The sequence below is a fragment of the Haliotis asinina genome, chromosome 8, assembly GCF_037392515.1.
Source record: "Haliotis asinina isolate JCU_RB_2024 chromosome 8, JCU_Hal_asi_v2, whole genome shotgun sequence".
In the NCBI taxonomy this organism is placed as follows: Eukaryota; Metazoa; Mollusca; class Gastropoda; order Lepetellida; family Haliotidae; genus Haliotis; species Haliotis asinina.
Window position 1 is genome coordinate 7,406,590 of NC_090287.1, and position 27,006 is coordinate 7,433,595.

The following is a 27,006-nucleotide window of genomic DNA, read 5'->3' on the forward strand; positions in this document are numbered from 1 at the left end:
CCTATATTTAATAATTACTCACGTGAAAGATGTTTTATTCAGCATTCTAAGCGCCACTCGTGGTATTCAGATCGTTTTTCGCTTCCATTACCCCTGCCAGTTTCCGGTTCAACGGAGTGGAGGAACAAGAATAAGCAGAAATCAAAAGGAGATACCACATTGCGTAATTCTGTCATGAACCTGTTTGGGTTTATTTGTCTTAACTGTCGGCGTTATCGTTAGATTTTTTGTAACATTTATTCTACAATAGAAACACTGCTGACGCAATTGTCGTATGAAGCATACGGAACAAGAATCTGTTCCTTCACTGCGTTGAACTGGAAGCTGAAAGGGGTAATGGAGGCGAAGAACGGTCAGATGTACCACGAGTTGCGCTTAAAATGTTTAATAAAACATATTTCACGTGAGTGCTTATTAAATATGGGGGTTGGAAATCTGAGAGCACAACCTAGTGAGGTAATGGGAGCGTACCTTGGATGCTGGCGATATTTTATTTTGACATGAAAAATTATTTTTTGAACCGAAGCGAGGAAAGTGCGTTGCCAACCTTTGCTCGCTTCGCTCGCATATGAGACTGTTCATATTCTCTATGCTGCGCAACGCTATTTGCGCTACAGTTTGCCTGTGCCACAATACACATCCTGCTGTCTAGTTCCCTACAATACACATCTTGTAGTCTACGTTTACCGTAACACACATTCATTGTTTACATTTTTTACATGTATTTTAACTTCAGTTAAAGCACAGTTAACCACAGTGCGAGTAGACATCTATTTGACCGGGGTAAGTCAACCTTGGCCAGATCAACAAGCTCAAGAGTTGGTCTTTTCTCATAGGTAAAATAAAGTGTACACCTTGAGGTTAAAACCTACATTTTACCACGTGTTTGCCAAGTCAAGACACTGTTTTCCTTATCTTATCTTCCAACAGTTGCCTTTTTGCCACGCCGAAGGTTATCGCAATATTAGCGCATGTGTCATAATTTACAACTGAAAACTTCGACGATGTAATTTGCTAGTAACATCACAATAAGGACATAGCTGCTCGCACATCCTTTTATATTCCTTGAATCAATATTTGTGTCGTGTGCTAATTTATCTGTATTGGTATGTTGAGTAAACGAGTGAAGTTTAAAAACACGAATACTTCGTGAAATGTCAGCTAAATGTGAAAGGAAAGGTCACACTGAGTCAGACCCAAATGCATTTGCTGATGGCAGTGTGAGAGTCGTAATTGGCGGGGAACAGTCGCGGAATCGAACCTAATCTAAGTGTATCCTGAGCGACATGTTGACCTGATCCAGGACTGGACACAAATGTCCCTCTCAGGATACAATCAGACAGGACGCCTCGTATCATCATGATAGTCAGCCTCCCATGTCTGTTGTATGAGACGACTTACCGGATCGGGTGCTCAGGTTCACAGACTTGCTTGACACGTCATCATGTCCCAGTTGCACAGATAAATATTTTAAGGATATTGAAAGGGTTTTGTTGCCTTCATTTGCGGCGCCATAAAAGGATGAACACCGCAATATTCACGCATTCATTCCGGTATCATAGCGTATTGTTTCAGTAATTAATTATTTTTTCAAGCTCCAGCTGTTTCCATTGGGGGGTTTCCAATGAGAATATCTTTACGAAGCCATGAAATGCTACTAGGTAGGACTGGGAAATATGTTCAAAGAGGAACGCTCAAACTTAGAAATCTTTAAGGATAAAACTGAGGGTCTTTCCGCTAACTGCTCAGAAACAATACTGATTATTCAATGTGACTGACTTGCCTTGTTTGTGTGTGCACATGTATTGTCACAGCATAAGTCCTTGGATTGTTGCACTCGGTTATGGGTAGCTGAAATACTGCTCAGTGCAGCGTTTAACAATAAACCAGCAAGCTTGTGTTCAAAGTTCAGTCAAACCAGGACGTATTACACGTATTACGTGTTCCAGTTCGTAACAGAAGAGTAGCAAGCCACTTCCTTCGAGTAAAGTTGCAAAGCTTCATATTTCGGTGATATTAAGGACTTGCACAAAAAATATGTAACAAGCCCGGGCTCTCTTTTATTATGGTAGCCACGTCCTTGCGCAACTCTGACAAAAACAGCTTTTAATTGCAGTGTCCAGTACTAAAAAAAGTACGCCTGCTGTGTACTTTTTGGAATGTGATTCAAATGTACAGCGACCTGCAAAATGCACTCAGGCAACATAGCGGGTCTTTTCCTACAACTACTTTACTATATCTGGTGGATTCATTACACAGAAGATGTTTCACACAGCTGTCTACTGTGGGTTCACTGTAAACTATTTTTATGTATGCGATTGCTTTCATGAAATAGATGAAGCTCCCTATCAACCATTTTAATGTCACAGGTGGTTTCATTATAGTAGAACATTTAAAAGTATGTTAATCATAGAGGGAAGGTTTTTGTACAACTACTTCAGGCAATTTCAGTTCAATCTGCGCCTTCTTAAAATAGTTTCCACCATAAACACTACATCAATGGGTGACTGTGTTCACCGTGGAAAAGGGATGTATGTGCCGGTTTGTCTTACACGATTCTGAAACCTAAAAACCTAACAATATGCAGCGAGAGCGAGCGAAACTATGGATTATGCCAAACTAATCAACATTCCAGTTATATGGCGGCGGTCTGTAAGTAAAGGAATCTGGAGTGAGTGAGTATAGTTTTATACCGCACTCAGCAATATTCTAGCTGTATGGCGGCGGTCTGTAAATAATCGAGTCTTGACCAGACAATCCAGTGATCAACAACAGGAGCATCGATCTGCGCAATTGTGAACCGATGACATGTGCCAACCAAGTCAGCGAGCCTGACCACTCGATCCCGTTAGTCGGTATTTTATGGTAAAAACGGGTTGTTGAAGACCTACTGTACCCCGGACCTTCACGGGTCAAAGGGAGTCTGGACCAGGCAATCCAGTGATCAACAGCATGAACATCGGTCTGCTCACCTGTCAACGCTGGAAACAATCTGTAGGAGGGTCATTTTCATTGATGGGAGATTTTGAATGGAACAAGGGTTCCGAGGGAAAGATGCCACCGCATCTCTTGACGGCGTCACAGCTACATCACACTCAAAGTGCCAGTAACCCTTTTAGGCTGATGGTTGTTATTATCTGATTTTGTGAAGTCGACACAGAAATGTTTAAATCTCAAACCCACATTGTCCTCGCAGCGTGAAAATCTGAGGATAAAATACCACAACATTTAACAAAATCGATCCTCGTGACCACAACACAAACATCAACGCGAGTCAGAAAGCTCGCGGCGCACGTGCTTCCACGTGCCAGGCCAGGTGACACACATTACTTCAGCCTCGTCTTGAAATTGAGTATCTTCAGCGTCCAGCCATCAACATGGCGCGTATGGGCAGTTTAAAGGTGAAAATTCTGTTGGGCTCAGCGATCGTTGTGCACGTAATCAACATTGTTGTCATTTACAAACTAGGACTGATTACCCGTGTTGCGAAGACTGGTCGGCGTGACCTTAATCTACTCGAACAAAACATATCCAACAAAGAATTTGACCAAATTCGTGAAGGTATTTTTCCAATGAATTCGTTTATTGAGGTGTCACGATTCTTTATCAATGTCACAAAATCTAACCAAATCCCATTGGACAGACACATTCCAGATACGCGCCCTTACGAGTGCAGAAAGGTCAATGTATCCGGTGCAGCCCTCCCGTCAGTGTCCGTTATAATTCCAATGCATAACGAACCGTGGTCGACTTTACTGCGAACTGTTCACAGCGTCATCAACAACAGTCCATCACATCTTCTACATGAAGTTATCATTATAGACGACAAGAGTGATCTCCCTTTCCTTGGTAAACCTATGACGTTCTACCTCCGTCGATTCCCTAAAGTCTCGCTTATACGATCAACACAACGCCTAGGTACTATGAAGTCGCGGAACATGGGAGCCAAAGTAGCTCAAGGGGAGGTTCTAGTTTATTTAGATTCCCACACAGAAGTGAATATCGGCTGGCTGGAGCCAATAGTTTGGGAAATATACAAAAACAGACAAACCGTCATTCAACCAGCAATTGATACCATTGACGCCATGACACTAGAGTACCGGAAGTATATGGAGAACATGCGCGGAGAATTCAAATGGAGCCTCGGTTTCACGTTTGCCCCAATTCCACCTAGAACCTTGCTGAGCAGAACCAGCACTGACCCAATAATTACTCCCGCCATTGTTGGGTGCTGTTTTGCCGTGGATAGAAAATACTACTTGGATTTGGGAGGCCTTGATGAAGGAATGAAGACTTGGGGTGCGGAGGACGTGGAGTTCTCCCTGCGGGTTTGGATGTGTGGTGGCAATATGAAGATCCTGGAGTGTTCTCGTGTTGGTCATATCTTCAAGTCAGGACATCCATTTGCCGTGTCGTATGATGATCTTCTACACAATGAACAACGCATTGCAGAGATGTGGCTTGGGGAACACAAGAGGATTTTCTATGCAGTTCATGAAGGTAGAGTGTCCCGCTCCGCCGATATCGGTGATCTGTCTACAATCAGAGGAACTCAACGCAATCTAAACTGTAAACGTTTCACTTGGTACCTTGAAAACGTCCTTCCAGAACTTGAAGTTCCACCATTATCGTCTGTTAAATTCGGTAAAGCTGAAAATGCAGCAAGTTCTCTTTGTATCGGATTGGACAGTACTTTTCCAAATTCGTTTCATCTCATTCCGTGTTGGGGTTATGGGTCTAGTAACATAGCGCTCACGCAAAACGGATTTCTGAAGGTGAAGGACAAATGCATGGGGTCCGAGTACAGGTACATTGTGTTGAAGCCGTGCAGCATCGATGACATTAGTCAACAGTGGACCTTCACAGCCAATCATCAGCTGATGTGGCATGATGGGAAAAGTTGCATGATGCACGTGAGCGACCCCGATCCTGCGACCGGTCACCGTCAGACCATTATGTTGATGCCATGTGAAGTCAGGAAGGAGCATATAAAGTTTACACACTGGACGTTCACTTACAGCCTCTCGTTTCCTCACAATATCTAAAGCATAACATCACAAATATTGTTTCATTAGCATTAAATCTGTATATAAAATGTTTGACTGCTCTTGCTGCATCTCTGTTGTACACCTCCGTGATAATGCTGAAATATTGCTAAAAGTGGCGTAAATCTAAATTCACTCGCACACTTTTGCTTCATTTACACAAGGTAGACGGGTATGCTATGGTCGTTACTTGGGAATATTTGAAAGTCGGTTCGATTCAGTTGTTGGGTGTATTTGGCTCACAGCAGTGTAGTATAGGTCATCAGGATCTCCATCAAATTTCCACCTACCATTTTACGAAATCGCGCAATAAATCGGACAGATGTACAGATCTAGATTCGACCAAACGTTTCTTGCATTGTCGACGGCGTCAATCAATGTTCATATTAATGGACCCTCACTGGACACTGCTAAGAAAAGGTCCCCAAAGCCGATTGCTTGTTGTATCAGGCGAAAGTGTGTGAGTGAGTGGTATGGGTTTAATGCTGCTTTAAACAATGCTCCATTGAGTTTATTGTGAGCTGAAAGGTGTTATATTGCACTGATACATCAACATAGATGCACCTGTGAGTACTTTGCATTGTTTGTTTATTCTTTATCGCCGCACTCAGATAAATATTCCAGCTATATGGTCTGTAATAATCGAGCCTGGACCTGACAATACAGTGACCAACAGCATTAGCATCGGGGTTAAGGTGACGTGTCAACCAAGTCTAAAAGCCTGACCACCCCATTCCGTTAGTCGCTCATACGACAAGCATTGCTTATTGAGGGCCATTTCTGACCCGTATCTTCATAGAAGGTGTGAGTTCCGGTGTGGATAATGCCGGATGTAAATGCTAGCCTACTGAACTGTCATGCCGTGGCTGTAAGATGGAAAGGCCACTCAGACACAGTACTCTCTCAGAAGCAACACGCCCACGCCCTATCTCGTCAATGCAAAAGGCCAGGCTTGGTAGCAACAAATACACATTTTAACGTCTTTTTCTTTACGGTTAGAGGCGGTAGGGGATCGAACCAATGACATTCCGTTCACTGGGCAGCCGCTCTCTCCACTCGACCAAAGATGAGATCTGAGAAACTTAGAGGTTCAGTGTTGTCAGTCATAGCCCAACAATATGGCATCATCTCGTAAAGGTTCAAGTTTTGAACCGGATAATCCGTGACTAAAAACAAGACCATGTACCCTTGCCTACCAGAAGGTAATGACCTCTCACAGCCTATAAAGCCCGTAGGACTGACTATGTTAATGTGTTACAGTTTCACATTGGGAATCCAGAGGGCTTGATCAGGTTTGGAACACACACGCTTCGGAAAGTGACCTTCGGATCCCTATGACACAAAAATAACAAATAAACATTCTTGTTACCGACATATTTGGGTATATTGCCTGGCTTTGTTCAACGTGGATGGTGAAAGAACATTGTGTTCTTCAAATTGAAGTCCGGCGAGCATTTCTTGACGGACATTCCAAAACCAAATCAAGTACACTGAATTATGACTTGAGAAAGGTCCATTATCTCTGGAGTATGGAAAGTGAACAGTAACAAGGCATGTTTGTATACGTGTGTATAATCAGTTCTCTCACGAAACTGGAATGTGAATGAATTTGTAGAAGAAGTCGTGATGAGACCAACCCTGGCCCACGAAGCCGGCGTGGCAGGTCCCTGCTGTTACAAGTGGTCGCCATGTTTGCTCTGCTTGAGCCGGATTTGAGGGTTGTTCTCATGAGTCTTGCATTTCTTTTCGCCGGTTAATGGTTTACCAATACATAGTTATGTAATTTTATCCAAAGATGAGAAAATGATGAAGCAGAAAATGTGCAGAGTGACGTCCAAGTGTCTTGGGGTTCCGAAGACAGTGAGAAAAATAATAGCATTTAGCGTTAACCGCTAAATTGTGTTATTGATGGCGTGGCTATACCACGTGCCTTTGTTTATAAATATTACCTTGGCTCGCGCAGCTGCAAACATTACGTCAAATCATGACGTCATCAGTTGTTACGTCATCACAACACGCGACAGATAACGGTGCTTCACTTCTCGCGTCTCCGCCGAACACTACTTACCGTCGCTCACTACCATATTAACATCGATAAGCAGGTTAACGTCGCCAATCTGTAATGGGACCAAAAAGAAGAGCAGCATTACAGCACAGGCTAGTCCCGGCACCTGCAGCTGGAAAGAAACGCAGATCAACAAGGGGTAGCAGTACCATCAGCACATCAAGTCCGCCGGTGGATATTCAAGGGACGACCTTGGGGACGACCTTCGATCCTCCTAGGAACGCTCCAATGCAAGGTAGGTTTAGCTTAGCTTCAGAATTGCATCAGGGAATGAACAATCCCATTCAGATAGACCCAAACTTATTATTAGCTACACCGTCCCTAACACCCGCGCCGGTTACCCAATCCACGGCAGCGCAGCCGGCGGCAGACGCGCACCCCAGTAGTCAGCAGGCGGTAGATGCACGCACAGGGTTTAATCCGGATTTAGATGCATGCACAGTTCCTTCTGCATCAAGCATTCAGGCCACGATACAATGGCTTTCTAATCTAGCTTCGGGTGGGGGATCTTCACAGCGAAGCCTCCCCACGTACAGGCAGGTACCCGATGCCACTGCGGTTAATGCGGGTTTGCCTCAGCTTTCCTACAAAACGGACCACATCGGTGCTCATGTGAAAGATTCGGTCAGGCAAAAAATATGGAACGGCGAGTTCGTAGACTTCCAAACACTCCTCCCTTCTCAAAACGTTGCGCAGGATGGCGATGTACCGTTACAAATGGTTTTTAACCAGGCAGGTCAGGTCATGTTTAAACCGGCAAGTAAACAATCTTCTAAACCCCTCAGTATTGCCTCCTGGACTACGGCCTTCCATATTTTTATGAGTATTTACCTGCAAAAACACCCAGGTGCAGTTCAAGAACTGTTAGGATACGTTGACGCAGTTCGGGGCGCCGCACACAAGTACGGTAATGACTCGTGGTACACCTATGATTATTATTTCCGCCATAAAATGGCTAGAGATCCCACGCGTTCCTGGGGAGCCATCGACGGCGATCTGTGGCTCCGTTACATGGTTCACGGTAGGCAGTCCTACAATCTCACAGACACTAAGTCCAGCACTGCTGGTTCCGTCACTGCTGTCACTGATAAGCAAGTCTGCTGGGATTTCAATTTTTCCCAATGTTCAAGATTATCTTGCAAGTACCCCCACAAATGTTCCAAATGCAAAAGTTCAAACCATAGTGCCCGTCAGTGCAATTCTTTTCGTAGCAAACCAACAAACAATGCACAAGTGCAACTCCGAAACAGGGCCAGCTTACCCCCATCTCCCGATGTCGTTAGCTCCGGTACCCATAAAATATAACACACTGATTCCATGGATCGATGCGTACTATGCAGTGTGCTCAAAAGATGCCGATCTATTACGGGTAGGTTTTACCTCAGGTTTTAATTTACAGTTCACTGGTTCGTTCACTCCTAACAACGCTCCCAACCTTAGATCAGCAAGGCAGTTTCCTCAAATTGTCAACACCAAGCTACAAAAAGAAATCTCTCTTGGTCGTATCGCCGGGCCTTTCCCCTCATGCCCGATTCAAAACCTCAAGGTTTCTCCCGTTGGTTTAGTCAAAAAGAAATCAGACACATCAAGTGTCACCACAATCGCGGATAACTACCGTCTTATACACCACCTCTCCCATCCCCGGGGATCGTCCGTAAACGATGGAATTTCCGCGGAATTTTGCTCCGTTCAGTACTCACGATTCGATGAGGCGGTTAGTTTAGTGCAGCAATTAGGCAAGGGAGCTCAGTTAGCAAAATTTGATGTTAAGTCAGCCTTCCGTTTACTACCAGTCCGTCCGGAAGATTTCCACCTGTTAGGTATGTATTTTGAAGGAAATTACTATTTTGACAAATGTCTCCCTTTCGGTTGTTCGATATCATGCGCTCTTTTTGAAACATTTAGCCGTTTCTTGCAGTGGTGCATAACCAAACACACACACAGTGCATCCATCATGCATTACCTAGACGATTTCCTGGTGGGAGGTCGCGCCCAATCAGGCAAATGTAAATACCTGTTAGATTCAAGCATTCAGCTTTTTCGACATTTCGGTATTCCCATAGCCCAGGAAAAAACAGTTCAACCAACCACGACCATCAAATTCCTAGGCATAACCATAGACACTATCTCTATGGAGATTAGGATACCACCTGAAAAAATCAATCACTTGTGTCAAGAAATTGTCGCCTTACTGCAGTCACAAAAGCGCAAACTAAAAGTTCACCAGTTACAATCTTTGTTAGGCAAGCTGTATTTTGTGTGTCGCGCAGTTAGGTGCGGGAGGGCTTTTTGTAGACGCTTGACTGATGCCCTTTGCGGAAACGTCTACCCCTATCATAGGATAAGACTCACTAACGGTATGAAACAGGACCTGCAAGTATGGTTACAGTTCCTGCAGCATTACAATGGCGTATCCGTTTTTCATGATTCTATTTGGCTGTCTGGTCAGCATTTACGTCTTTTCACGGATGCATCTAGCACACACGGCTTCGGGGCGTATTTCCAGGGCAGCTGGACATGTGCGTCCTGGCCCCAAGCGTGGATACAAAAAGGCTACACCAAGGATATGACACTCCTTGAATTATTTCCTATTGTGGTAGCGTTAAAACTGTGGGGAAATTGTTTGAGCAACAAAAAGGTTATGTTCACATGTGACAACCAAGCAGTCGTACATATTATCAACAAGCAGTCATCCAAGAACAAGAGGGTCATGGCACTAGTAAGGTGCTTAGTATTACTCTCCTTGCAGCACAACATAATATTTCACGCCAAGTACATTAGCACGCATGAAAATGCTATAGCTGACGCTCTTTCGCGCTTTCAGTGGCACCGATTTCACCAAATGGCTCCAGACGCGGACCCGACACAGACCAGCTTACCAAGAGGCATTTGGGAGATTGTATGACAGAATCTCATATACTTATCGTGTCTTCTTTATCACGCAACACTAGACGCACTTATTACACGGCGCTGCAATGTCTCGAAACGTTTAGGCGCGCGTTTAGTCTACCATTAGGAGGACCCATTTGCCTAGACCAACTTCTGCAATTCATAGGCTACATGTCAATTCAAGGTAAATCCCCTCGTACTGTAAGAGCTTACATTTCAGCCTTATCCACCTGGAATAGACTAAATAACCTTATCAATCACTGTGAACATTTTTTGGTTAGAAAAGCCATCATTGGGATGCACAAGATTAAAGTTAGGAGGGACATACGAAAGCCCATCACATTTCCAGTTCTTCAGCGCATCGTAGGTGTTTTGCCTGCTATCTGCAGATCTTCTTACGAGGCTCAGGTTTTTAAGTCAGCATTTACCTTAGCCTTTTTTGGTTTCCTCAGGGTCAGCGAGTTGGTTTGCAGTTCACAAGCCGACGATTCAAAAACTTCACTACAAATTAATGATGTTTCATTTTCAGGCGAGGGATTAACCTTGCGCATAAGATTTTCTAAAACCGACCAGTTCGGTAGAGGAACTCTGCTTTCAATTTCTCCTACTGCCTCAGAGCTATGCCCCGTTAGAGCTCTCTCTCTGTATCTCGCGTCCAGACCACGCACTAGCTCACAGCTGTTTGTCCATTTTGACGGCTCACCATTAACGCGCTATCAATTTCAGGCGATTCTCAATAAGTCGCTATCACATGTCGGTTATGACGCGACCCAGTATACATCACATTCTTTCAGAATAGGCGCTGCTACAACTGCGGCGATTAATGGTTTGGATGAAAGTATAATTCAGCAGTATGGTAGATGGACATCTTGTGCATACCAGGGTTATATTAGGATCTAATAAAGTAATCACGCATAATTAACTGATTCTACTTAATATTTACTAGCTTTGCTCTTACCAATTACATTGTAGCAATTTTTTCTGCTGTCCGATCTCTATGTTACAGATCTGGCCTGGGTGATTGGTGACAGCTACATGGCCAGGGCAAAGGGGAGCTTGGAACAACGCTTGCAACGTCTCGGCCGTACACGGTGGCAGGTCCGAGGCGGGAGGCGATGGAGCCACTTCCGAGCTTCGCTTAACAGTCTTTTGGCTTCCGCGTCTAACACCAGTCCCAAATGGCTCGTGATCCACTTAGGCTCGAATGACTTGTCCCAAACGTCCGCCAGGTCCATATATGAAGACATTATGTGTGATTTGCTGTATGCCAAGCTACGTATGCCTGATACGACGCTGGTGTGGTCTTTCATGTTGCCACGGGTTGCGTGGCCGGCTGCTATGGACATCAAAAAGCTTGAACTTTCTCGTAAAAAGCTAAATCGAAGACTCTCAAACAGAATCTATGAGCTTCATGGGATCAGCGTCCGCCACGACCAGTTTGATCCGGTCAAATGTGGCCCGGAACATTACTTGGCGGACGGGGTGCACCTGTCAACCACTGCAATGGACATTTTTGTGCACAATATTGTTAGTGCTTTAACTGCTAATTAACTCGGATAAATAGAAATAACGGCAGTAAGTGAGCACGCGCTTCCATTATTTCCCAGCACAGTGTAAGTCGTTCATGCTGTTCGCGTATCCACTATTTTCTAATATCTATATGTTGCTGTGTGGATGGCCGGCGATTTATATCGCGGTGGCCTGCTTGGGGTGAGAAGCTATCAATCGCTATGCTGCTGGTTGTCCGCTTTCACAGCAGAAACCAAAAAATCGTAATTCCAGCCTGCTTCACAGTAGGTGGAACTCATCGCTCGCTACGCTCACCTCGTCTGCTTGTCACAGCGGAAAGGTGATTATGCATTAATACCATGCTCTCGCTCGCTGCTGCTGCTCCTTCTCACCCCCGTAGCCATCCACACATATTGGCCATTACTCCCAAGATAATATCTTCCTTTTCATTTAAAACGCAAGTCCAGCAATAATAGCATTTAGCGTTAACCGCTAAATTGTGTTATTGATGGCGTGGCTATACCACGTGCCTTTGTTTATAAATATTACCTTGGCTCGCGCAGCTGCAAACATTACGTCAAATCATGACGTCATCAGTTGTTACGTCATCACAACACGCGACAGATAACGGTGCTTCACTTCTCGCGTCTCCGCCGAACACTACTTACCGTCGCTCACTACCATATTAACCCTCCCTCCCTTCCCGTGCTCACTTATTTCCGTTATTTGATTGGGTGTACATTAAATCTAGAAGTATTAACATTGATATTCATTGTACCTTTATTCACTTTGCTGAATTAAAACGTCATAGTGTGTATGGCCTGCTTGGGGTGAGAAGCTATCAATCGCTATGCTGCTGGTTGTCCGCTTTCACAGCAGAAACCAAAAAATCGTAATTCCAGCCTGCTTCACAGTAGGTGGAACTCATCGCTCGCTACGCTCACCTCGTCTGCTTGTCACAGCGGAAAGGTGATTATGCATTAATACCATGCTCTCGCTCGCTGCTGCTGCTCCTTCTCACCCCCGTAGCCATCCACACATATTGGCCATTACTCCCAAGATAATATCTTCCTTTTCATTTAAAACGCAAGTCCAGCAATAACGTTGGTTTAAATGTTAAAACTCGTGGGACCTTGAGTCGGCCCCTATCATTCGGTAACAACAATCAGAACACTGCGTCGTTTGCAACGTAATGAGACAACTATTTCTGTTACGGCAGCGCTTCAAAACTCAAATATCACGAGAATTTAGTTGGTTAATCCTGGCTTTAATGGAAACAGTTTATGTTAAATTCCGATAGCGTTTCTGTAGGAATTTCGCCAGCTTTGTTTATATATTGGGTCGTTAGTGAAACTGTTGGCGCATGTGCCACACAAAATGGTCATTATCAGCTCTTCACGTAATGTTTTCTCACATGTTCCGAATACTTTGTGCTTGACTAATTTTGTTCAAACAGTCGTGTAAAGGAAAATTAGCATTGCTTACATAGTCAAGATAATTGCCTATGGAGTCAAAGCTTCCATAAACTTTTTGTGTTTTTTTCGTCCGCGACTACTGATCATTTAGGGATGATAGGTTAGCACGGTAGTGAATGCACTGGCTAGCCAAGGTAATGACCATAACTCTGTTTTCATTGTCTTTAGTTTTGATATTTGCGGTATTATTAAATGACCCAGTCTGATGAATAAGAGCAGCCATATGTCACCAGAACTGCAACATGAAACTGACGGATTGATAAAAACGCAATATAACCACTCACATACGACAATACCAAGAGATCACTCACATGGCAATATATGACCTTCATAGTTGTTGAAGAAGTGAACGGTCGTCACTTGGAGTCGACGAAAACAATAACCCCAGCTCACTCTGAAGTAGAGCACTTTGGCATTTATAGAAACGGCACACAGGCGGCAACAGCAAAAGGGAAAGAGGGGTAGGTCCAGAGCGAGCGAGCGAGTTTAGTTTTACGTCGCACTTCGCAATATTCCAGCTATATGGCGACGGTCTGTAAATAATCGAGTCTGGACCAGACAATCCAGTGATCAACAACATGAGCATCGATCTGCGCAATTGGGAACCGATGACATGTGTCAACCAAGTCAGCTAGTCTGACCACCCGATCCCGTTAGTCGCCTCTTACGACAAGCATAGTCACCTTTTATGGCAAGCATGGGTTGCTGAAGGCCTATTCTACCCCGGGACCTTCACGGGTTAGGTCCAGAGAGCAATATTAAACTTTCAGAATGATAAAAAGAGCAAACAGACATCTCTGGATTGATGAAAAGAGCAGCCAGTAAAGACAGCAGTATGAAACTTACGGAATTAGAAAAGTCTTGCAATACCAGACTTCGTGAATGTGATGAGGTCCGGGGTGGAATAGGCCTTCAGCAACCCATGCTTGCCATAAAAGGCGACTATACCTGTTGTAAGAGGCAACTAGCGGGATCGGGTGGTCAGGCTTTTTTATTTATTTGTTTTTATTGTTCCCAATAAAATGAGTACAGAGATATGAAAGACCATAAAGAGGAACATCTGTACACAGCAACTAGTCGGCTCAATAGAGACAGGGTACATTCAGTACATCAAATATCAATATCAGTAAGATGTTTAGGTTACACAGTCAGTCAGGGTGAAATACAGGGATGAGAGGAAAACATTTGGCTAATACCCGTTCACTTTTTTTAGTGCTTCCGAAAGTGATGGACGTCAGCGTGCCTATAGACGCGTGGGAGAACGTAATGCACAGGCCTGTGTCTTGGAGAGGAATCGCTTTGGTAGTCGTTCCCTGATGATTTGCGGTGGAATAACAGTACGCCAAACAACTCCTTTGGTGATTGTTTAGGGCAATTTAACTGGTGTGGACTACAGGAATCAGAGTCTTTGACCTGTTAAAATTCCTTTTCTGCCACGTCATGGCCCTGGGTTAACATTCTAACAGGACAATGCACGAAAAGGGTTGCAATAGATTTCTTGCAACACCACAACGTTGACTTACTGCCTTGGACTGCAAATTCACCGGATCTCTACCCGATGAGGCATGTTTGGGACGAGATGGATCGACCTCTACGTCGTCTTCCTCATCCGCCAGATAACGTCCTTGACCTTGCAAAAGAACTTGAGAGAATCTGGCATGACATCCCACAAGCCTTCCTTGCACGTTTGATAGGCTCTATGCGTTGTTGGTGCACTGCTGTTCTCAATGCATACCCGTTATTGGGCGTGTGACATGGTCGTTTGACCCCTGTCCTGCTTGTGGACTCGTGACATCATAGTCATTTACTTTTCAACTGAAATTCTTCCGACTTGTTATGGTCTCATGATCCGTCTATTAAAGTTTATATGTACCTTTGACATTGTTATCGTACTTATCAACTGGGATAATATTTTGACAATGCACACTTTCTTTATATGGCTAGTATATATTCTGAACATTTCCTACAAATTGTAATATATCCTTGAAAGGAATATTGCATGGGTTACATGGCTTTTTAAAAAGAATAGTGTGAGCGTAGTGAATTTCATGGCGTTAATAAAGGTCTTGATATCATTCGTGCGTAAAACGAAAAGTTTGTAATATTTTTTTTTTTAACTGATCAGTCTGATTTTTTCATATTTGTCATTCAAGATGAATTTGAAAATATTCTTTCAAGGCAGGAGATTAAATCTTCTGTAGGGTTAGGTAATGTGTTAAAACTATGAAATAATTTGGAGAGAGCCAATCTCTTAATACCAGTATTGTCTTTTTCTCCAAGTTACCAGTAATCTATTAATTTCTTCCAATCTTTTCCTTGTGCTACCATCAGTGAAGATCCGGGTCAATATTGGTCTTCGGCAACCAATGCTTGTCAAAAGAGCGACTAGCGGGATCGGGAGGCTTGCTGACTTGGTTGACACACATCGTCCGGTCCTAGTTGCGCAGATCGATGCTCATGCTGTTGATCACAGGATTGTCTGGTACAGACTCGATTATTTACAGACCGCCGCCCTATAGCTGGAATAGTGTTGAGTGCGGCGTAAAACTCACTCACTTACAATGATGAAAAGAGGAATTGATTGTCAACAGTTGTTTTCATTTTTGTATGTAATGATGATTTTCAAAAGTATATAATCTACAGGACTGGTAGCACAATTGACGTCACGACATTGATTCATTGAAATCTAACAAGTCAGATCGTCGTGAGGTCATGGCCATACAATACCAGACTTTGTGAATGATAAAAAGACTTTCGGATTTATGAAGTGAATAGCCAGATCTCACTTAGGTAGCAATGGGAAACTTCCAGACTGATAAAACGAGCATTCGGGGGGTTACTAAAGCGACAATATGAAAAGGTGTCCTATCATTGCTAATATTCTGGTGTTATTAGTTAGTGAAAACAATGTTGCAATTGTAGTCTGGAAGCTTCTAGAGTATCTGAAAAATTCTAGTCTAACCCAGAGAGTGGTAGAAAGTTCTAGAAGTTCTTTGTGTATACAAAGGGGCACGTTCTTGTGTTGGTCACCTGACGTTTCATTAATAACAGCAGATGCATGAAGAGCACCTGTAACCTGGATTTCCAGACCAGGTCTATTTTGAAGCTGGACCACTTGACGTTGGTTGAGACAGTATGATCATATGAACTGACGTACAAAAGAAAGTACACCGACGGCGCTTTTAGACTGTCCCCCGACCCCACAAACAAGGTAAATATTTCGAAGGTGTTATGATAGAATATTACAAGTCACAAGCACATTTTTCCTGCTGTTGCGGTAATCCAACGCAGTTGGTGCTGATGATGTTACCGTGAGCATCCAGTTGCGCAGATGGAGAATGCGGAGGTGATGGGCATCTGTCGGGCTGGTTACTCGAGATCTTCCAGTTGTCTGGCCAGTCTGGGTGACGTCACTCATTAGCCCGATTATGGTCTGCAATGTACAGTCTAACATTCAAGCAAATGGCTAGACATTCCGACGACCTGTTCTCGCTCCCATGCTGATATTCTTGACATTTTGAATTGCATTATGCCTTTAACATGTATACCACTAACAATCTCAATTTATTTATTTATTTATTTATTTATTTATTTATTTATTTATTTATTTATTTATTTATTTATTTATTTATTTATTTATTTATTTATTTATTTATTTATTTATTTATTTATTTATTTGGGGCGTGTGTGTTTATTTTTTGTTTTGGATTTTTGTTCTGTTAAAATAACCCCAAACTTGAGGTGTGTACCTATGACAGTTTAGTTAAACAGTTTTATTTGGTTACATTCCGACACATGGTTTCATTTTCTCTTGACTTCGAAATTTGGGCGTCTGTCGTTCTCGAAAACCTTCACATCACTCCAAAACTTGACAGAAATAACATATGTTGGATTATTTATATAAATATTACCAGAAACATTCATATCCAAATATGACATACATAAATGTGCTACTTCCGATGTTTCAAAAAGGATAATTAAAACACCATGTCGTGTCTAAGTTGTATTACTAATCACACTCAACATTCAACAAAACGGTTCATGAGAACAAACAAACCGGAAAACATTATATCATATTATACCCTTGCAATGTACCGCCGTGATATTGCTTGAATATTGCTAAAAGCGGCGTAAAACCAAACTCACTCCTTGCCATATAAGGACAGATACAAATTTCTTATAAGCTGCTGATTTTACCTTTTACATTTCTTACACAACAGATTTTTTACTTTTCCTGATATTTTGTTCGTTGCTTTGTCCAGACTGGTGCGAAGGGTTGGGTAGGAATGTCCGACATAAATGGTCGGTCCAGCCCGAATTGACATTGTTTCCGTGTCTCACAAAAAGACCCTGATTAACCTTGAATTTAAAGCTTCAACTGGGTTTGACAATGACAGATTATGAGGGAAGGGATCAGATCGCTAGAGAGAAACTGTCAACAGGGAAAGCTTGTCTATTTTAGTCCCCGTTTGAAACAAAGCGTCACACATCCCCCCGACGCCGGGAACCCGGTAATGAAAGGTAGATGCCTTGACGAGGACAGGGACGGACTGATGCCTAGTTGCCTCACGTCCCCGCCCCTAGGCGGCTAAATATTGACTCAAACTCGCTTCGGGCCGTAGTTAGTCGTCCAGTCAGAACATTTGTTGATGGATTTGAACCGGCAGAGATGAGCGTGGCTGCACCTCTGTGGAAAGACCTACAAAAGGCTCAGGACAAGACCTCAGAGAGGGAGGGGCTGTCCATTGTCGTAATTTGCACTTCACTTTTGACTGGCGCAGTCGTAACATATAGTCTACGATAGACTGATGACGTAATCTATACTTTACTATAGACTGATGGCAGTGGTAACATATACTCTACTGTAGAGTCGGGGTAGTGTTAGGTTATACTTCATTATAGACTGATGGCAATGGTAACATATACTCTACTGTAGACTCGGGACAGTATTAGGTTATACTTTATTATAGAGTAACGACAATGGTAACATATAGTCTACTGTAGACTCGAGACATTATTAGGTTATACTTCATTATAGAGTAACGAAAATGGTAACATATAGTCTACTGTAGACTCGAGACAGTATTAGGTTATACTTCATTATAGAGTAACGAAAATGGTAACATATAGTCTACTGTAGACTCGAGACAGTATTAGGTTATACTTCATTATAGAGTAACGAAAATGGTAACATATACTCTACTGTAGACTCGAGACATTATTAGGTTATACTTCATTATAGAGTAACGACAATGGTAACATATAGTCTACTGTAGACTCGAGACAGCATTAGGTTATACTTCATTATAGAGTAACGAAAATGGTAACATATAGTCTACTGTAGACTCGAGACAGTATTAGGTTATACTTCATTATAGAGTAACGAAAATGGTAACATATAGTCTACTGTAGACTCGAGACAGTATTAGGTTATACTTCATTATAGAGTAACGAAAATGGTAACATATAGTCTACTGTAGACTCGAGACATTATTAGGTTATACTTCATTATAGAGTAACGACAATGGTAACATATAGTCTACTGTAGACTCGAGACATTATTAGGTTATACTTCATTATAGAGTAACGAAAATGGTAACATATAGTCTACTGTAGACTCGAGACAGTATTAGGTTATACTTCATTATAGAGTAACGAAAATGGTAACATATAGTCTACTGTAGACTCGAGACAGTATTAGGTTATACTTCATTATAGAGTAACGAAAATGGTAACATATACTCTACTGTAGACTCGAGACATTATTAGGTTATACTTCATTATAGAGTAACGACAATGGTAACATATAGTCTACTGTAGACTCGAGACAGTATTAGGTTATACTTCATTATAGAGTAACGAAAATGGTAACATATAGTCTACTGTAGACTCGAGACAGCATTAGGTTATACTTCATTATAGAGTAACGACAATGGTAACATATACTCTACTGTAGACTCGAGACATTATTAGGTTATACTTCATTATAGAGTAACGACAATGGTAACATATACTCTACTGTAGACTCGAGACAGTATTAGGTTATACTTCATTATAGAGTAACGAAAATGGTAACATATACTTTACTGTAGACTGGGGGGCAGTATTAGGTTATACTTCATTATAGAGTAACGACAATGGTAACATATAGTCTACTGTAGACTGGGGGCAGTGTTAGGTTATACTTCATTATAGAGTAACGACAATGGTAACTTACACTCTATACTTTAGACTGGCGGAAGTTGCAACTTTTATCAGTCTCCAAAACTGTTTCACAGGAGATATCGCTTGTGTGAGATCAAACGATAGAATTCAATTCATTACATAAGTGTAGGTCATCGGCCCATAACTACAAAAGTTGCATTGTGGCAAAACATGGTGTGTACAGTATAGACTGATAATATTAACATCTTAGATACATTGCATGATAAATAAAGCTAGCTAAGTTATTCATAAGATTGCAATCTAATGATGACGTGATGAGTTTGAATTTGGCTTTACTTGGGTTAAAACAAAAGGCTCTTAGGAGATTTGGTACAATGTCCCGACAATGCTATGACGTCTTAAGAACATAATGACGTCTTAATGCTATGGGATCGCTGCACTGCAAGTCTAATGGTAGTACAGTGTTGTGAGCTGTACATTTTTTATTGAAAACTAATGAAGATTATATTTTATGATAAACAGAATTTCACCCTCGAAACTAGAATTAGCCAGTCAGCGATTCAAGCGCCAATACATATCAAAGTTTATGGAAGGTACCGGGATGAGATAGTCATGGGGTCGAATCACAAATCATGGTTATGCTTCTGATTCCGCCGCTCAAGACAAACATGGTAACAAATGGCGCCATGATAATAATGTGTAAAACTTTCGTATATGCACCAAAACACGTTATTTTCTTACTAACTTGCTTCCACATTTCGTGGCAAATGATTGATTTTGTGAATTTCTTGCACTGTAATTCACGCGGCGTCTGGCAATATTAGAGCTACACAAAGCCAGACAGACTGTAAATATTAGCGTGGATCAACCAAACCAGTGACTGATAACCCGAGCAAAGATCGGTAGGATGACATGCAATCGACCAAGCCTATGCACCCGGACGACCCCCGTGCCTCTTTTGACCAGTACTGATTGATGGGTAATTACCTGCATTACCCCGACTACAACGAGCTGAAAAATCTTAAGAAACCCTAATGTGATATACTACTATGTAAACAGCTACAATGGATGAGTTAAGTGCTACGATGATTTTAGCAACATTTCAGCTGGGAACGCCAGAATTAGGCTTCTCACAAAGTGCCTTTTGGGGAATTGAACCCGGATCATCGGCGTGACGAGCGAAGTGGCCTTAACCACTAGGCTACCCCATTGCCCTTGCTACTATGAAATGCTTTGAAAGTATGTAACACAAGACTGTTTACCTGAAAAAACAAACAAACAAAACTTGAACTTCTTGTGAGTTGTGTATTTTGACAGAAGAAATTTAGTTTAGACTCGTGAATATTTGGGGGAATATTTTTATGAAACTTTGTGCTCAGTCTTCACCAAAAAGAAAGTCCCCAAACATTTACGATCCTTAACTTTTTGGGGTTCTCTATACTTCGAAGAGATACGATTTGACAAATACAACGTGTGTCTAATTTATGGAACGACAAAGTTATATAGGTAACACTAACAGTGTGCAAGCTACATTAAACCTCAGAGGGGCATTTGTTCAGAAAATAGCGCAGGACGTCACCAAGTATTACATATATACTTGTAAATTATACGATCCACCAGTCCGACCAGTTTTATTATATTTCTCCCATTAATTAATTCCCCCTCATCTCAAATCCAACCCCTACAAATTCATCCTTTGACCACGCCCACCTGTCTTAGCATGTGGCACGCGTGCCTCATTCTGACTCTGCCTGTCTTTCATTCTGAATAACGTTTGTACTACATAGCCTAGTCACTGGAATGTGACCTATCTACCTTACTAACAAAAAATAATCAATAAAACGAACGAAACATGAAAACTAAATGGCCGCGGTCTCGACAATGCCGGCAAATTTCCTTCAGGTGTTGCTTTCTCCAAACCTCGTCGGCAGACTAGTGAAGGGACAAGGTGGTCAGCCGTCTATATTTAGGACAAACTTCACCTATATGCTTGGGTAGTGAGCTATGACAAACGGCCGCATACCACAGCAAGTCCACCTTTGCTTAAACTGTCAGCTCTGTTCGTCAGTAGTGCAGCGAAGCACGATAGTGCTTGTGCCTGAACACCTTAACTAGACACGGACTCGAAGACTTGAGGATACCAGATAAGTGACAGGACAAATTGAAACACTCTGATGTCAGCATAACGTACATTCATAGTTCGGACAGTAAATAGTTACAACGCGATTTACCTGGATTTTACCTGCGACGCGAGGATACACTGATAGCGTTCGTCCCTCTCGGAGCCCACAGATGGTCCTTTTAGCTCTGCCTGTCATCTAGACAGTGGACAGGCCCGCGTAAATTGACAATTATGCTTCATCTCAAGATGCTGTCGTGGAAATTGTGTATCATTGTGCTATTGTTTGAGTATTGCTCCTGTCAGAATGCATGTGAGCAGCCGAATGTTGCAGGAATTGTTGTCGGGAGTGTCTTTGGGACACTGGCCGTTGTAGCTCTAATTCTTGGAGTTGTAGCGTTCTTGCTGTGGAGACGAAACAAAGGTGAGATATTCAAAAAGTTATTTATGCTTCCTTTATCTCACCTGTAAGGGTGATTAATTTTCACACCTGACATGTGTTTGATAACTGCCAGTGTAGTCTGCTTCACGCTGATTGATCTATGCTAAAATAGGTTTAATTTCAGTCCTTCATTATGCCATCAGTCTCCGAAAGGTGTAAGTTTGTAAACAATTATTACATTTAACATATGTCCAGCTATATATTCTACTATAAATGACCAGGTGAACATGATACATAGCATCTCAATATATAGTAAAGATTAGTTTTCACATAAAGTTATCCCATAAGTTGAAAGGATAAAATACATTTCATCAATAAGATCCTTATTGGCAAATAGTTTGTGTTTTGGAGCTCATGGTTTTCCTTACTTGCGAACACATCCCTTTCTATTACAACCTGAAAGAGCATAATTCATTCACACTCATCATGGTCTCAACAAATATCTTCACTGGCCTCTTTATGCAATGCAGTGCCATGTAAGAATGTTGAATCTATTGGTATAGTCAGAGTCATATTGAAGTTGACAATTAAAATCTAAATAAGAAAGTGACGCCAGCAAGGCAGAGATTGAGATATTTTATCAGGTAAACAAACAGGTGTATTGATCCAAGTAAGCTACCATAACATGAATGGTTCTTAACAGGTGAAAATACATTCCAGTATCATAAAGTAGGGGGACAATCATTGCATTTGCAATAGTAAGACATGGAAACATTTCTGAGCATTTGTCAATGTAAAGTTGATACATGCCTAAACCTATACTACTCAAAAGAAGTTAGAGTTACCAGATTTTTATACTGTACTGTATATATAGTATGAAATAAGAATGAAAAAAAACACAGGACTATTTAATTGTAATATTTAGCATTAATATTGTTGAAGAATGAAAACCACATTTGGTCATGATTGTTTTTAACACTGGCTTCTCCATGTTACTCTAACACAATAATTAAATTGTGTAAGATAATTGTTCATACAAATAGTATCTGTAAAAGACACCATGTGGTTCCTTTCCTATATTTTTTTATTCACTTTTACTTTTTACAGTAAACATGACAACAGAATATTTTCAAAGATTTAAAGTTCTGAATTCCTTTATTGTTTAGTTTTGTATTTTAAGCCAGTGTTTTCCTTGCAAACACTATAAGACTGGATGTGTAACTTTTACAAATAGACATAAAGCATCATGTAGTTGATGATTTTGATTCTCTGTTCTACATCAACTGGATGAACTATACTACTCAACATATGACAGGGATTATAAGGTATGTTACTCTGTAAGGCATACAAACACTTTTTCACCATATGTTGGTATTTTTAATTAAACTTTGTCTCGAAGTAAGGGTTGCTGATCGATTCCTGCTTATTCCTTATTTAGTCCTCATTATCCAGTTTTGTCAAACATCAGATAACTTCAAGTTCAACACAACAGCACTGTATGCTTGATATATTATAAGAATCTTTCATATGATGTAAATATATCAAATATCCCTATCAAGAATTGGGTAGTACATATTAAAACATATGTAAGCTTTCTACACCAGTTTTCATCCCCATATGTTTTGAAAACTGAATCAAAGGTTGGTTCAAGATATTTGTTACTTCCAGGGCGTAAAGTTTATTTTACTTGTTTAATAATAATCCAGTTATCTACTTTATATTTCTTACATCTATACTTATCTATTTTGTGAGAAGACATTTGTGTATACATAAAAGCAAATATATAATAAAGTAGCCTTAAAATCTGTGACAGCAGCATCCAATTAATAATTGGATCTGGGACAAACCATCCAGTGATTAACATCAGTCATATAACATGCATGATCCAAGTCAGCCAGTCTGACCACACAATGCCATTAGTTGCCTTGTTGAAGAAACTAGGTTGCTGAAGGCCAAATTTAACCTGAATCCTCACAGCTTCAGCTCTGTAGGGATGTAGGCAAGGTGGCTCAAGCATTTGCTCGTCTTCAGATGGCCTGAGTTGATTTCCCACATGGGTACAATGTGTGAAGACCATTTCAAGAATTCCTGCTGTAATATTGCTGGAATGAGGCTGAAACACAACTCACTATCAAAATGTGTAGAAATGTATACAAGTTCTCTTTCTGTAATATATACCAATAGAAACACATAAGGGAACTCTTGAAGTACAAGTGTTCTTTTATTTATTTCCAGAATTTCACTCACAGTGCAATACATACCTTGAAAAGAATAAAGGAACTCTTGTATTTTCATGTGTTCCCTTATTTGTTTCCATGACAATATATTTGTTGGTGCTGCATTTGGCTCTCTTAGACAACATGATCTAAATATATGTGAATTTATACTTTCTGAGGAATTTGAGGTAGCTGAGTAACAAAATCAGTATATATTTTGCTTTTAGTCAGTTTATTAAAGCTGACATACCTGCCTTGGTAGACACAAGGTCTAAGGTGCCATCACTTACTGTGCAGGGTTATTTCCCTTTATTTTTAATACAGTGAATCTGTGTTCAACATACATTATATGGTAGTTCTAGTTCTATTAGTGCAGAAATTCTGCAGACTATGAAACTGTGGTGATGTGCCAGATGAGTAATGTCAAGTATGGCACCAAATCTATACAAAAGAGAACCTAAAACCTGAATCATATTTACCAGCAAACATTAATGTTAAATACAAAGTTATCGGTGCTTTAAAAAATTAAGTATTAATCATACAAATATTTCTATTCATGGTTTGAAAACATTGTTTTTTCTTTATTTCCAAAGAACCTAAAGTGCTCTCAATTCTATAGATGTCATTGTTGCTGAAGAAAAATAACCATTAGAAATTGTAATTTCAAACATAACTTGCAGTTTTATATTTTTTGCTGATGAAACATATATTTATATGTATTACACTGTCATTGTTTTTTGCTGTTTCCACCACCCATGAAGGTCTGGGGTAGAATAGGCCTTCAGCAACCCAGGATGTCATAAAAGCCCTTGTCGTAAGACACATGGCTGACACGTGTTATCGGTTCCCAGCTGGACAGATCAATGCTCCTTCTGTTGATCTCAGGATTGTCTGGCCCAGACTTGATTATTTACAGACTGCCACCATATAGCTGGAATATTGCTGAATGTGGCATAAAACTAAACTCACTCACTCACTTGCAATTTCCTCAAAGGAAATATAGGATTATTACATGTCTATTCAGGAGTATTACTACATGTCTCTGTCTATTCAGGAACATTACTACATGTCTGTCTATTCAGGAACATTACTACATGTCTCTGTCTATTCAGGAACGTTACTCCATGTCTCTGTCTATTCAGGAACATTACTACATGTCTCTGTCTATTCAGAAACATTACTCCATGTCTCTGTCTATTCAGAAACATTACTCCATGTCTCTGTCTATTCAGGAGCATTACTACATGTCTCTGTCTATTCAGAAACATTACTACATGTCTCTGTCTATTCAGCAACATTACTACATGTCTCTGTCTATTCAGGAGCATTACTACATGTCTCTGTCTATTCAGGAGCATTACTACATGTCTCTGTCTATTCAGCAACATTACTACATGTCTCTGTCTATTCAGGAGCATTACTACATGTCTCTGTCTATTCAGGAGCATTACTACATGTCTCTGTCTATTCAGGAACATTACTACATGTCTCTGTCTATTCAGAAACATTACTCCATGTCTCTGTCTATTCAGCAACATTACTACATGTCTCTGTCTATTCAGGAGCATTACTACATGTCTCTGTCTATTCAGGAGCATTACTACATGCCTCTGTCTATTCAGGAACGTTACTCCATGTCTCTGTCTATTCAGGAACATTACTACATGTCTCTGTCTATTCAGAAACATTACTCCATGTCTCTGTCTATTCAGAAACATTACTCCATGTCTCTGTCTATTCAGGAGCATTACTACATGTCTCTGTCTATTCAGCAACATTACTACATGTCTCTGTCTATTCAGGAGCATTACTACATGTCTCTGTCTATTCAGGAACATTACTACATGTCTCTGTCTATTCAGGAGCATTACTACATGTCTCTGTCTATTCAGGAGCATTACTACATGTCTCTGTCTATTCAGGAGCATTACTACATGTCTCTGTCTATTCAGGAGCATTACTACATGTCTCTGTCTATTCAGGAGCATTACTACATGTCTCTGTCTATCTACAACATTACTCCATGTCTCTGTCTATTCAGGAGCATTACTACATGTCTCTGTCTATTCAGGAGCATTACTACATGTCTCTGTCTATTCAGGAGCATTACTACATGTCTCTGTCTATTCAGGAGCATTACTACATGTCTCTGTCTATTCAGGAGCATTACTACATGTCTCTGTCTATTCAGGAACATTACTACATGTCTCTGTCTATTCAGAAACATTACTCCATGTCTCTGTCTATTCAGCAACATTACTACATGTCTCTGTCTATTCAGGAGCATTACTACATGTCTCTGTCTATTCAGGAGCATTACTACATGCCTCTGTCTATTCAGGAACATTACTACATGTCTGTCTATTCAGGAACATTACCACATGTCTCTGTCTATTCAGGAACGTTACTACATGTCTCTGTCTATTCAGGAATGTTACTACATGTCTCTGTCTATTCAGGAATGTTACTACATGTCTCTGTCTATTCAGGAACATTACTACATGTCTGTCTATTCAGGAACATTACTACATGTCTCTGTCTATTCAGGAACGTTACTACATGTCTCTGTCTATTCAGGAACATTACTACATGTCTGTCTATTCAGGAACATTACTACATGTCTCTGTCTATTCAGGAACGTTACTACATGTCTCTGTCTATTCAGGAACATTACTACATGTCTGTCTATTCAGGAATGTTACTACATGTCTCTGTATATTCAGGAATGTTACTACATGTCTCTGTCTATTCAGGAGCATTACTACATGTCTCTGTCTATTCAGAAACATTACTACATGTCTCTGTCTATTCAGCAACATTACTACATGTCTCTGTCTATTCAGGAGCATTACTACATGTCTCTGTCTATTCAGGAGCATTACTACATGTCTCTGTCTATTCAGGAGCATTACTACATGTCTCTGTCTATTCAGGAGCATTACTACATGTCTCTGTCTATTCAGGAACATTACTACATGTCTCTGTCTATTCAGAAACATTACTCCATGTCTCTGTCTATTCAGCAACATTACTACATGTCTCTGTCTATTCAGGAGCATTACTACATGTCTCTGTCTATTCAGGAGCATTACTACATGCCTCTGTCTATTCAGGAACATTACTCCATGTCTCTGTCTATTC

At 41.1% G+C, this 27,006-nt stretch overlaps 3 protein-coding genes across 3 annotated transcripts in view; all 3 read left to right on the forward strand.

Annotated features, from left to right (window-relative positions):
- The first annotated feature begins 3,728 nt into the window (after nt 1-3,728).
- On the forward strand, nt 3,729-5,045 carry LOC137294375 (polypeptide N-acetylgalactosaminyltransferase 3-like). The gene has a single exon (XM_067825378.1). The coding sequence runs from the start codon at nt 3,729-3,731 to the stop codon at nt 5,043-5,045; it is 1,317 nt and encodes a 438-aa protein (XP_067681479.1).
- A 1,878-nt stretch (nt 5,046-6,923) lies between these two features.
- LOC137294377 (uncharacterized) lies at nt 6,924-10,015 on the forward strand. The gene has a single exon (XM_067825380.1). It carries the CDS (start codon nt 8,021-8,023, stop codon nt 10,013-10,015), a length of 1,995 nt encoding a protein of 664 aa, XP_067681481.1. The 5' UTR covers nt 6,924-8,020.
- A 10,911-nt stretch (nt 10,016-20,926) lies between these two features.
- Nucleotides 20,927-27,006, forward strand: part of LOC137294885 (periaxin-like) — a 60,346-nt gene continuing 54,266 nt past the window's right edge. Inside the window, exon 1 of the mRNA XM_067826029.1 lies at nt 20,927-21,691. Coding sequence (XP_067682130.1) covers nt 21,502-21,691 — 190 coding nt within the window. The 5' untranslated portion in view covers nt 20,927-21,501. The remainder of the gene's footprint in view (nt 21,692-27,006) is intronic.